At 36.9% G+C, this 12,655-nt stretch overlaps 2 protein-coding genes across 2 annotated transcripts; both read right to left on the reverse strand.

The window, feature by feature from the left end:
- Nucleotides 1-218: 218 nt before the first annotated feature.
- LOC125221787 (ran-binding protein M homolog) lies at nucleotides 219-4,948 on the reverse strand. The gene is made up of 10 exons (XM_048124037.1): nucleotides 4,448-4,948; nucleotides 3,771-3,917; nucleotides 3,505-3,591; nucleotides 3,350-3,395; nucleotides 2,607-2,683; nucleotides 2,058-2,217; nucleotides 1,686-1,754; nucleotides 1,290-1,349; nucleotides 878-964; nucleotides 219-754 (listed from the first exon to the last, which is right to left on the reverse strand). The coding sequence occupies exons 1-10, from the start codon at nucleotides 4,846-4,848 to the stop codon at nucleotides 479-481; spliced, it is 1,410 nt and encodes a 469-aa protein (XP_047979994.1). The 5' UTR covers nucleotides 4,849-4,948; the 3' UTR covers nucleotides 219-478.
- An 844-nt stretch (nucleotides 4,949-5,792) lies between these two features.
- Nucleotides 5,793-7,033, reverse strand: LOC125218272 (V-type proton ATPase subunit G1-like). Its single transcript, XM_048119908.1, has 4 exons — nucleotides 6,906-7,033; nucleotides 6,492-6,597; nucleotides 6,305-6,405; nucleotides 5,793-6,156 (listed from the first exon to the last, which is right to left on the reverse strand). The coding sequence occupies exons 2-4, from the start codon at nucleotides 6,577-6,579 to the stop codon at nucleotides 6,013-6,015; spliced, it is 333 nt and encodes a 110-aa protein (XP_047975865.1). The 5' UTR covers nucleotides 6,580-6,597; nucleotides 6,906-7,033; the 3' UTR covers nucleotides 5,793-6,012.
- Between the last annotated feature and the right edge of the window lie 5,622 nt (nucleotides 7,034-12,655).

The following is a 12,655-nucleotide window of genomic DNA, read 5'->3' on the forward strand; positions in this document are numbered from 1 at the left end:
TGCCACGGAGGACTCAAACCTAAGACCTTTGGCCTAGGGGCATTACCTCGACGAACATTACATCTATTCAAGATTCGTCCCTTTGCATTTTATCTTATTTGCTGGTGGATTTCATCATGAAAATATATAGTCTTTTCAAGCACATATTAAGGAATCAAACATGAAATGAACAAACACATTTCAGTGGAATATGAGACAACATATGGTTTGAAAGGATATGAAGTTCATGTACATACTTATGGAATATAACCAAAGAGAATTTCAACCTGTACAAAACAAATTTACTCGTCTCTCTCTCGAATTACAGTATTATGCTAACCCCAATTCATTCAGCTACTACCTTCTGCGCACTCAAATCACACGGTGTCGACATAGAAGATAGGATCGAGAGATTCTTTGCGAGCTACCACCATATGCTATCAACGGCCAGATGCAGCACATAGGATAGTTGATATGACAGCAGCAACTCGAGCAGGCTTTAAGCTTTCTTACCACTCTTCAGGATTCTGCTCAGTCGGAAGGCTTCACCTTGATCCCCATTTAGGGACCTCTTCTCCAGAAAGCAGACCGTAACCTGTCGTATCAGTCTCTCGAGAGATGAGTGCTTGCAAAGGGAAGGGTCTTTCACGTTCGGATTTGTGGACAAAATGATGGCATTTACTGCATCCGCCACCAGCTCCTTTTGAGAATCACCTAGAAGGTATCCAACAGACGACTTGCTTGGTTGGTCATAAGCCAGTAAAGCAGCACAATCCTAGCACAAGAATACAATGTTACCGATTAAGGATAGAAGATATCGATGGCTGTAAGCTCAAAGTCCAATATATATATATATATATATATATATATATATATCTGCTATTCTGCTTCTACTTACCTTAACGAGATCATCAAATGCTGAAGACTTCTTGAACTTGTCAAACTCCCTTCTCCCATACAGTACAGCTTCTTCTAGCTTTCCATCCTGTAGTGTAAGCAGACATGATTATAAAATTGCGACATTATAATTTATAATGAAGGGTCAATTGGTGGCCAACATGGATTTATGAGATTATGCAAATAGACATCTTGCCAAAATAACTACAAGAGTTAAAGGACAACATAACAAGATTACACGGTCATTTTCATTTATCTAAAGAGCCAGAACCCTTTTTCTAGGAACAGCATACATAATTATGTTTACCTAATACCTATATAAATGTACGAGGTAATCTCTCAAGATCATTTCAGGCATCATATTAAATCAACTAAACATTATTCTGACAATAATTGCACAAGAAGATTATTACCCGAACAAGCTCAATGAATTTTTGGCAATGTAGCAAAAAGCAAATAGTTGATGTGCCATCCTGCAGGAAAGAACAATTATCAGGATAGTGTAATGAATATGAACCATAGAAGTAGCAGAAAGTTTTTCATTACTTTAAACCAAAAAGGTTAGTTTTGGGAAATGGTTGTATGCTTCCATCGCAAACAGCAGCTTAACATTCTTTACAGAAAAAATAGTGGAAGTAATGATACTCTTTCATATATATGGAGGCACAAAATTTATTTCCAGGTGTGGACTCTTCATGCTTATATTGTGTCCATTATATTTAATTGGGAAATACATGAATAAGAAAACCCCATATTTCCAACTCTATAAGTATGCATATAGTGATATAAAGAAACGTAAGATCATTTACCTCAATAATCTGTGGATACCACTGTCCAAGTGTAGAAAACGTCTCATCAATCTTGCCAGACTTTATTAGCTACAAGACAAAAGAAGATGGAAGTTTATCAAAGACTTCTATGAGCTCATTTCTGATACAATTTTTTTATTAAAGCTAGAATAGATGGTTTCATGAGCTTGCACCTATAAAATAGGTACTACATGTCATGTAAAGGGATTTGGTTTATAAGGTTTATCACAGAATAGCAAGGAGATGATTTAAAAAATTAAACCGACATTAGTCAGAATATTATTTAAAAATATGACTTGTGGGCTTGCATGCTGCAGCATTTATAACTGCCCACATAGAGTGGTTAAACTAGAAACATAATTCAGGTTATACCTGGCGAATAGTCTTCCTCTCACTTAACGCATACATCTCCTCCTCACTAACACCATTTTCTGGAGCTACAGAGATGGGAGGCACAGTACTTTGCCCGGCAATGTCAAGCAATTTCAGAGTCTCTTCGTATCCATTGTGTTGTAAATATGATCGAACTATCCTGAAAGCGAAGTGACAGGAACTAATCAGTTGCAAGTCCTAATTTAAAGACAGAAAATAAAATTCACATATCTCATTGTCAAGATTGTATAGATGCCAATTGCCACCATTGCAAATTTACTCTAAGTAAAAGATGTCAATATCGTGAATGCTAAGTATTTAGCTCTAAAGGAGGCAAAATACATTTGAGGATTATTTCCAAAGAATTTTAATCAGGAAAATTTCAAATTCACGTGGAGAAAAAAACAACAGATTTTCATTAATAGACGTACGAAGTGTGATTGTTGTTAATGTAAGGTCATAATTGATAACTTATAGTATGAGTTTCATCTGAAATCACTAGTAATGGGTATTTGAAATAGTGAACTTACTGTGATGGTGAGAACTTACCCATAACTAGCATCCGGTGGTATTGAGATATTATCAATCTTTACTTGTTGCTTAGCCCTCTGTTCCGCTTCATACGCCTAATTAATAGATCAAAACATGCAATATATCATTAGATAAGTAGTACAATCCCAAAGTATACAGTATCATTCTTCACTACTCCATCTGAAATATCTCCGAAAAGACACAGCAAAATATTCTGAAGGTAAGGAATTTAAAAATGAAGTGAAAATCCAGTGTGTTCAACACGAGCAACAAAATATTGCATCATGTTAATGTCTATCTTGATTATTGTCACAAATTCAAGACATTAATCGAAGAAAATTACATTGATTACACCAAGAGTAGATGAAATGAACATAAATAATACTCCCTCCATCCGATTATAAGTGGCATCTATACCACTTTCGGTTGTCCACTTTTTATACAAGAAAGCAAGTCAATTTAAAGGACACCGTCACTTTACACACAAAACACATTATTTCTTAATCCCTGTATCCAAATCCCATCACTTTACACACAAAACACAACTTTCTTAATCCACATGTCCAAATCAAAATATAACCAGATAGGATTTCTACTAGTATATTTGACTATTATGAAATAAGTCTGTATGTATTTCATTTTTGGCAGATAACACAAACTAACATGGCTTAGGCATATGTGATGACAGTGAAACAAAGCAATCCAGCTAGCTCACTTAGAGATTGGTCAACGATTATTGAAGAAAAGAAAGTAAAACTTACTTTGAGATCAAAGACAAATGGATCTTGTCCAAAGTTTACAGTAACCCTGAACAACAATGCAACCAACATTCAAACAATAAGTAAGGTTTCCTTATAACTTTCCTTATGACAGAAGTTGCAGAGAAATAGGAAATATTTCATTATGATACACATACTCCTCATTTTGGCTATGGACGGCAACAGTAGGAAACACTGGACCCTTAACTTCCTTATAGACAGAGCCTACTAAAACTCCATTTTTCCTGGTAGAAGGCAATAAAATTCAGAAAACAACAAACGGATAAAATAACAGTACGAATAAATTATATAGACCTACAAAAAGAACTCAAAAACACATAAATAGTTTAACAAGATGCTGTGAGCATCTATTTTCACACGTATTGAAGGCTAACACTCTAAAGCTCAATCAACTATATCTTACGTGAAAAAGAACTCCTGCGTAGCATAGTTGATACCTCCACCAACCGTATCGCCAGTTGTGAAAGTCGGGCCGAATGCCTCACCTTTTCCATGTCCACGGTAAAGGAGTCCGTCATCACCATGATATCCACAACTGTTTGCTTCCCAGCTGCCAAACCAAGAAGCGTCATTAGAAAATGGGAGTCTGTCATCATCATGATCTCAAAATCCAAAAACAATAAGTTACTTAGCTACTTATTTAAATAAATAGCCATTGCATGTTGTATCACATTCTAAAATCATGTAAAACATGAATTGATATGGTCCATTTCTTCTACTTACCTCAAAAACAATATCAACACCATAGAAAACCGATGCAGTCAAATAACACTCCTTACAAACAAGCATTCCACCTATTGCAATCAGTCATCCTAAATTCTTAAATAGCTACTAATTTCGGTAACTAGGCATTGCATTGCATTCTTAAATCATGTAAATTAGAAATTGATACAATAACACTCTTACAAACATGGTCCAAAGCTAGTAGCATCTGGCCTTAATCAAGCAGTCATCCCAAATTCATTAGCTATTCCAACTAATTCCTAATTCTGAGCCACAGACAATCAAGAACTACTACAACAATTTCTTCACATAAACCCCAAAACACAACCCCTTAAACGGCAATAAACCAAGAATTACCCTGGTTGACGGCGGACTTTGAAGGCAGAGGTCGTAAATCCTATCGCAATCTGCCCTTTCGCCCCCGCATTCTTCACAAAAATCTCAAAATAATAAAGCATCCTCTTCAGCGGCGCGGCATGATTCGCCTGCACCACTCCGACGTCGTGCCCGTGCAAATTCACGTTCGGATACAGCAGCGACAGCTTGTCGTGGCCCACCACCGAGAACCCACCCGAGCTATTCAGCGTGTCCAGCGCCGTCGGCTGTTCCTCCTCCTCCTCATCGTCGTACAATTCGGATTCGGCACCGGTTTCGGGTTTTAGGGCTAGGGTTTTGGAAGTGTGGCACCAGAGATCGAGGAAGTAATCGCCAATTGAATCTTTCGCCGGAATTTCGCTCTGCGAAGTCGCTTCAGACATTATTGTCGCTCAAATTGGGGGATCAAGATCGCATTGAATGATTAAATTTGGGGATTTCGGGATTTAAGATTGCTTCTGAAAATGAGGAACTGGATTTTAGTTACACTGTGATTACTTCAATAACGCTTTTCAGTTAGATCGTCGAAATGGATAAACATACTAAAATCGCGTCAGCGACTTTACAGAAAATAAAAAAATGAAAGGAGAGAGATTAAGAGTAGCAATTTATGTTATTTTAAAATATTGTTGATTCAGATAATTTTAAGAACAAATACATGTTGATGTAAATTAAATTTTCAGAACAACATGCTTGCAAATGTTGAATGGCATATTAATATCATGCAATAATATATATTGAAATTAAATAAATTTTTTGAGTTAATTAAAATTAATTTTAATTAAACACAAAGATAATAAAATTCTATTAAATTGATAAACTAATTAAATTATACATTTATAAAATTTAAATCTAGCATTTTAAAATTAAAGGCAAAAAATGCATAAACAGAAAAAAAAAATGAAAATAGACGAAAAAATAAAAAATGAAAATGAAATAATACTACAAGCTAGTAATAAAAAGTTAAAACAAAAAAATTTCAAAAAAGAGAGAACAAAAATTCGAAATAGAAGTGAAATTAATACGAAAATATTATAAAAAATGGCATTTACTTGAGGAACCAAAACTGACGAACCAAACACGATGTAATGCATTCCTCATGTGTCATGTCTATGATTTGGGCGAGCTAGAGGATCGATGTCGTGTATGCTCTTATCGTATGAAAGATAAAAGTTAAGGTTGTGGAGAAGAGAGAACATTTGTTTATTTGATTTATTTCTTTGTAACTTTAATTTGGAGTTTATAATTTACCGAAACATTTTATTTACATGGAAGTTTAAATGGGCTATGTATGAATTGAAATTATAAGAAATATTATACTACTATATTTGATAAATTTCAATTAGAATTGCAGTTCATAAGGGACCAAAAGACCATGACATAAGTATTGAAAAATCCTACACTTAGCTAAATTTATTGTTGGATATGATTCCAACACAGCATTTGCTAGCCTATGCTTAGCTAGTAGAGTTCAACAAAACTACAAATTTATGAAGAAATAAAAATAATCTCAGACAGTTCCAATCAAAACTCCTCATCCTCACACATCAAGATTTGACAACAATTATATGCTTGAGAAGCATTTTCACAACCTCGGGGGATACTTTCCCTCCAATATCCTTCAAGCTTTTAATCTTCGCAGCTGTCTCCACCTCCAGCCTTTTCACTGTCAAATCCGAGCTCCCAGAAGACTGAACACATGATAGAGTAATGTGAACGTATGAAATAGTCCTAAAAACGACTAGTATAAACTCGTGTAATATCTTTTATTTGAGTGAAAATGTGTAATGTGTTCATATTCGAACTCAAATTCAACAATATATAATTTAAATAGATTACATCAGAAAGACTCTTTTGGTACTCGGCTTCCATTTGGGCCTTGTATTTGGCGACTTCCCTATCCGCTTCCTCCTTAGCCTGCCTCAACCGTGCCAATTTCACTGAAACACGAATTCGAATTCAGACAATTGTGAGATTATATTTTTTTTACAACCGTAAATGTTTTCTTAAAGTAAAAAAGGCTTACAGTTTCTGGCATCCGCCACAATCTGTTGAGCCTCGTGTTCTGCGCTAAGCAGCATCTGAATGCTTCCATGCCCTCTCGTTTGATCCATTGCAGAATTTTCGATAATCTGTTAAATATCGAGAGTCGAAATTTTTCAACACGTGTGACATGCATTGGTAAAAATGGAATATATTTGTTCATTCTTGATTTTGCATGTCCCTTTCCCTAGATAATTTTTTCATGATGAATAATTTTACAAAAATTATGGCAATTTCTATCCGCTGGATTTATGAAGAAATGAATAAAATCATGATGTTTTAATAAAGATCAGATGCATTTCATTCACATGATGTAAAGAAAGAGATTAAACAAACCGTAAATATAAATTCAGAATGAACGTATGATTAAAGGAAATATATTGATTGGATGAATTACCTGAATATTAGAAATTTGCAGAGGAAATGTTGTTATCTTCCTTTCGAGAAATGCAAGAGAAAACCAAAATGTTCACGAACGTCTAGTGTAGATTTTTTTTTTTCATGTTCTTTTTTATTTCTTTAAATACTTAATGACACATATACTAATAAAATGAAGCACAATATTGAATAAATTGATAGGAAATTTAGGATCTAGATGACCAAATCTATAGTTTTTGTTAATGTTCATTTGACAAAGTCAAGTTTTGTAGACCACATAAATCGAGTTGATTTATACGAATTTCAACAATTAGTACGATTTAATATCTTCTTAATATTATCATTGTTTCTAATCTATAAAAAAATTATTAAGTCTACACTTATCCAACTTAAATATTCACCTTTAAAAAAATGACATCGATACAATTACTCTGGAAATATTGGACACTTGTAATAGTATGTGATATGGAGTATTTAAATTTGAATTCTGATTAAAATGAAAAGATAGAGTTTCATGAAAATAACTTTCAAGCCACGTTCGACCATTTCCGGTCACTTAAATGGGCATTTAAATGGAAATAAAACAAAAATTAGGAAATTAAAAACAAATCTAAAAATAGTAAATAGTCTTTTTCACCGCAAAAATGATTTAGGTGGCGTGCGAATTTCAAATACCGCGCGAATTTCAAGTCATTCTGAAAGTGCCAAGCTCCAACATATCCCCGATCAGCTTCACGTGCTGCGCGAATTTCTTTTTTGGATATTCATGTGAAAATTCATTTTGCATACAATTCCTTGTTTGAAACTCTCTATAAATATTGTAGCAAACGGGGTGACCCTCTTTGTTGACTCCGTGCATAAAGACCACTTTTTCAAGATCGTCGCTCAAATCCTCCTTGAGCATCTTGTCCACGCCGAAATCCTTTCTCCATTTGAGGGTGTTTGTTTTTCAACATGGAGGGGGATTCTTTGTTTTTCAACATGGAGAGGGATTCTTTCACTTCAAAGTCGCGGGCGCAGAGGAATTTAAGTAAAACGACGTCGCTGCAGACTGCAGTCGTCTTTGGGGAGCGGGATTCCTCAATATCAGAAAAGAACTGCACTGAAAACCATATTCCTCAAAGTCGTACAGAATTTAAAATTTTAATTAAACTACCCAACAACCTGTAATCAAACAAAATCACACAAGCACCGATACAATCACTATGTAATCCAGTCAACAATCCTAAATTGCTTCGGCAAGAGCAGGGAGACCAAAAATGCAGGAGTAAACTCATCATTATCCGATTCCGAAGACACAGCGATATCCTTCGTTCCGTAAAAATTGTTCTCCCCGGGTAAGTCCCCCAAATTCAACGGTGGCAACGCGGAGTCTTCAGGGGGGTGGGAGATTGGGGGTCATGATTTAGGTGAGGTCTGGAGGGAACATGGAGTGTGTGTGTTGTGTAGGTGGGATGTTTTACCCTTTACTTTGTAGTATACGCTTTAAGGATTACATGTTGCAAAAATTTAGGATATTTAAGGATTACATATCAGGTAGATTGCCTAATTTAACCTTTGTATCCTAAATTTTGGCAGTCACACACATTTACCATTTGTGGCATACGGGTGAAATTCAAAATACTAATGCAAAACTCCCCTCATATAGATATATAAAAAAATTAATGTTCTATCTCACTCTAGATATCCACTTTCTATATTTATAAAATAATCATTTTCTCCTTTCTCATTAAAATATTCAACTACTCCCCCTGTTCCAAGGAAGATGACCCCTTCCTTAAACGACACAAGACCAATTGCCGAAAAAGAATCTTTCCCTAATTGGTTGTAAATAATTGTTCTTGTCTTTTTTAACGAGCATCTTGATATGCCTAACTAACTTTGTGTTTTTTATATACATACACATCCTATGAATTCATCGTTCGTTCAATACACTTTGCACCCTCATAATTATGGCGGAAGTTCTTGCAGTTGCCGGCACAGTCATCCAACTAATTGGTAGTGCGATCTCAGTGATAGATCAAATAATTAATATAGTACAGGCAGCTCGGCATCATAAAGCGAACTGCAAAGAATTTGCAGCGCATTTGCTGCTGATTCGCGGGCTGCTGGCAGACCCCGAACTTTCAAATTTATAGGAGGTCCTCCATACACGGCAAGTGTTCGCTCAACTGGACAATGCTCTGATACAGGCGAGGAAGCTCGTATTAAGTTACCGCGATCAGAGCTACCTTTATTTGGTGGTCATGGGGAAAAGGATAAGTACTAAGTTTCAAAGAGCTCAGGAAGATATCGATCGTATTATGGGCCTCATACCCAGAAAGATAAGCTGTACACATTCATTGAGAGAAAGAAGGCAAAATATGATCTGAATTTTTATTTTGATTTTCAATCATGAAGGAGTATTACAAGTCTCATATTTATAGCTAGAATTGCTAGGTTAAAGGGACCAAAATCTAGCTGTCAAAATCAATTAAGATCGTCCAATGGAAAAGGAATATGGTAAGAAATTAACTCAACATGGTAACAAATAATCTCAGCGAGATTGGTGCTCATCATATTTTCCAACGTCAATATTGCAGAATCATGACAGCTTGCTACTCTTTGGCTACTTCTTGATCAGAGTTTTAGTTTTCTTCAATGGCGGCATTGCTCGACATAGGAGCACTGCTAACACTCCCCCGCAATTCGATCGCGGATGTAGAACAGACCCCAAGTCTGTTGCGAAGCCGGGAGAAGAATTGGAACGATAGAGGTTTTGTGAAGATGTCGGCAATTTGATCAATGGATGGAACATGTCGAAGATCAACAGCACCAGCTGCAACTTTGTCCCGAACAAAGTGAATATCAAGCTCAATATGCTTAGTCCGAGCATGAAGAACAGGATTTGATGCGAGGGAAATGGCACTGAGATTGTCAACCCAAACAATAGGAGGAGCAGGAAGCTTAATCCTGAGTTCATGTAGAAGAGAACTCAACCAGGTTACTTCAGAAACTACTTGGACCAAACTACGGTATTCAGCTTCGGTGCTTGAGCGGGAAACGACAGATTGCTTCTTCGAGCACCAAGAAATGAGACTCTTCCCAAAATAGACGCAGTAACCAGAAACCGAGCGTCGATCATCAAGATCAGCCGCCCAATCTGAATCACAAAAGGCAGTAAGCTCCAAGGCAGATTTCCGAATATGGAGTCCAAGATCAATGGTGCCTGCAAGGTATCTCAAGATACGTTTCACCGCCTTCCAATGATTATCTAGAGGACAAGCCATATATTGGCTTACTTTATTGACAGCGAAGCTGATCTCTGGTCGTGTGATGGTAGCATATTGCAAGCTTCCGACAGCGCTGCGATAGAGTTTGCCATCAACTAAAGGACTGCCATCAGATTTACTGAGTTGAGAGCTGGAAATCATGGGGGTAGCAGCACCTTTAGTATCCTGCATTTGAGACTTGACAAGAATATCTTTTATATATGCAGACTGACTAAGAAGCAAACCATCAGTAGTTTTAGAGACCTCAATGCCCAGAAAATGTGAAACTTCACCAAGATTCTTGAGAGAAAAATGAGAGTTGAGGTCGGAGATGACTTTCTGAACTGCAGTGGCATCATTACCAGTAATGAGCATGTCATCGACATAAATCAATAGGTAGAGAACTTCCTTGCCACGGATTCTGTAGAACAAAGAAGTATCAGCTCGTGATTGAGAAAACCCAAACCCGAGAAGGACTTTCTGCACAGCAAGAAACCACGACCGAGAGGCTTGCTTGAGACCGTATATAGACTTGTTCAGTTTACAAACCATACCAGGAGGGCCCTTTTCAAAGCCAGGAGGTTGGCGCATGTAAATGTCTTCATGTAGATCACTGTGTAGAAAAGCATTGTTCACATCCAAGTGAACAACAGACCATCCGAAAGATACAGCCAAAGTGAGAATAACACGAATAGTATTGGGCTTTACCACAGGACTAAAAGTCTCATGGTAATCAAACCCGGCTTCTTGTGAAAAACCTTGGGCGACGAGACGAGCTTTGTGTTGAGCAATCTCGCCACTTGAATCCTTCTTAATTCGGAATACCCATGTGCAACCTATCAAGTTCTTTCCCGGAGGTAGAAAAGTAAGAATCCAAGTCTTGTTGCGTAAAAGAGCAAGATACTCGGCATTCATTGCCAGCCTCCAACATTTAATAGCCAGTGCAACAATGACCGATTTCGGAATGGTGAGAGATGGATCATTGCTGCAAGAAATAGTGAGAGCACGAGGCTTGAATATGCCTGCCTTACTTCTCGTCGTCATATGGTGAGTGGAAACAGTAGGAGGAGATGGCAGGCTAGGAGAAGATGATGATGAGGATTTAGAAGAAGTAGAGTGAGTAGATTGAGGGGAAGGAACGGTAGTGAGAGGGATAGGAGAATGCACCTCAATAGCCTGAGAAGGAGAGCTGGTACCACTCGAGCTTGATGGAGTTGGAGGATTTAAAGGAGTGGGAGGGTCTACTGTAGTGGGAAGATCCAAAGAAGAGGGAGGGTCTGAAGGAGTGGGAAATGTAGAATAGATAGGAGGAGGAGGATCAACATAGATTGGACTGGGAACATGAGAAGGATTATTCATGGGATATTCACGGAAAGGGAAAATAGACTCATCAAAAAGAATGTCGCGAGTGATGACAACTTTTCCAGAGGACAAGAGGGCTTTGTATCCTTTGTGGGAAAGACTATAACCAAGGAAAGTTGCTGACTCTGAACGAGGTTGGAGTTTGTGCTTAGTATATGGTCTGAGATGTGGAAGAGTTTGAGATCTCACAGAAGCACTTTGAGGAGAAAAATTGTGTTCAAAACGGTTCCAGCACCTGTCGGCCATAAATCTGTTGCTTCCATGACAAATAATTTACATCTGAAAGTTTGGATGATATAGAGTGATTATGAAGGAAAATAGGTGAAGTAGGAGTGGTATTTGATATATCATTGTTGTCTGCCATTGCCAAGCAAAAAAGATACAGGGGAGAAAAAGAAAGGAGAGGTAACAGAGGCTAGGTTTGGAACCTAGCACTCTGATACCAAGAAAGATAAGTTGTACACATTCATTGAGAGAAAGAAGGCAAAATATGATCTGAATTTTTATTTCGATTTTCAATCATGAAGGAGTATTACAAGTCTCATATTTATAGCTAGAATTGCTAGGTTAAAGGGACCAAAATCTAGCTGTCAAAATCAATTAAGATCGTCCAATGGAAAAGGAATATGGTAAGAAATTAACTCAACATGGTAACAAATAATCTCAGCGAGATTGGTGCTCATCATATTTTCCAACGTCAATATTGCAGAATCATGACAGCTTGCTACTCTTTGGCTACTTCTTGATCAGAGTTTTAGTTTTCTTCAATGGCGGCATTGCTCGACATAGGAGCACTGCTAACATACCCCTAGTTGGTCTCATTAATATTATGAAGATCCAGGTAATTGCCACTCTAATACCGTTGATTATTGTTGTTTAATTAAAAGGTCGTGGATAGGGCTATTAATTATGATTACGGCTCGACTCAAAGAAAAAAGACCTAATATTTCATTGTTTTTTTCCTTTTTACTTTTTACCATAAATTAAACATATTGTTTTTTTACTTTTACTTTTACTTTACGTTTATTATCTCTAGGGTTGATTCTTCTAGTTTAATATTTTACTAATAAGTTGAGCATACACAGAATAAGTACCGTGCGAATTTCAAGTCATTCTGAAAGTGCAAGCAGCTCTAATATATCCCCGATCAGCTTCA

Source organism: Salvia hispanica, chromosome 4 (assembly GCF_023119035.1).
Source record: "Salvia hispanica cultivar TCC Black 2014 chromosome 4, UniMelb_Shisp_WGS_1.0, whole genome shotgun sequence".
Classification (NCBI taxonomy): domain Eukaryota; kingdom Viridiplantae; phylum Streptophyta; class Magnoliopsida; order Lamiales; family Lamiaceae; genus Salvia; species Salvia hispanica.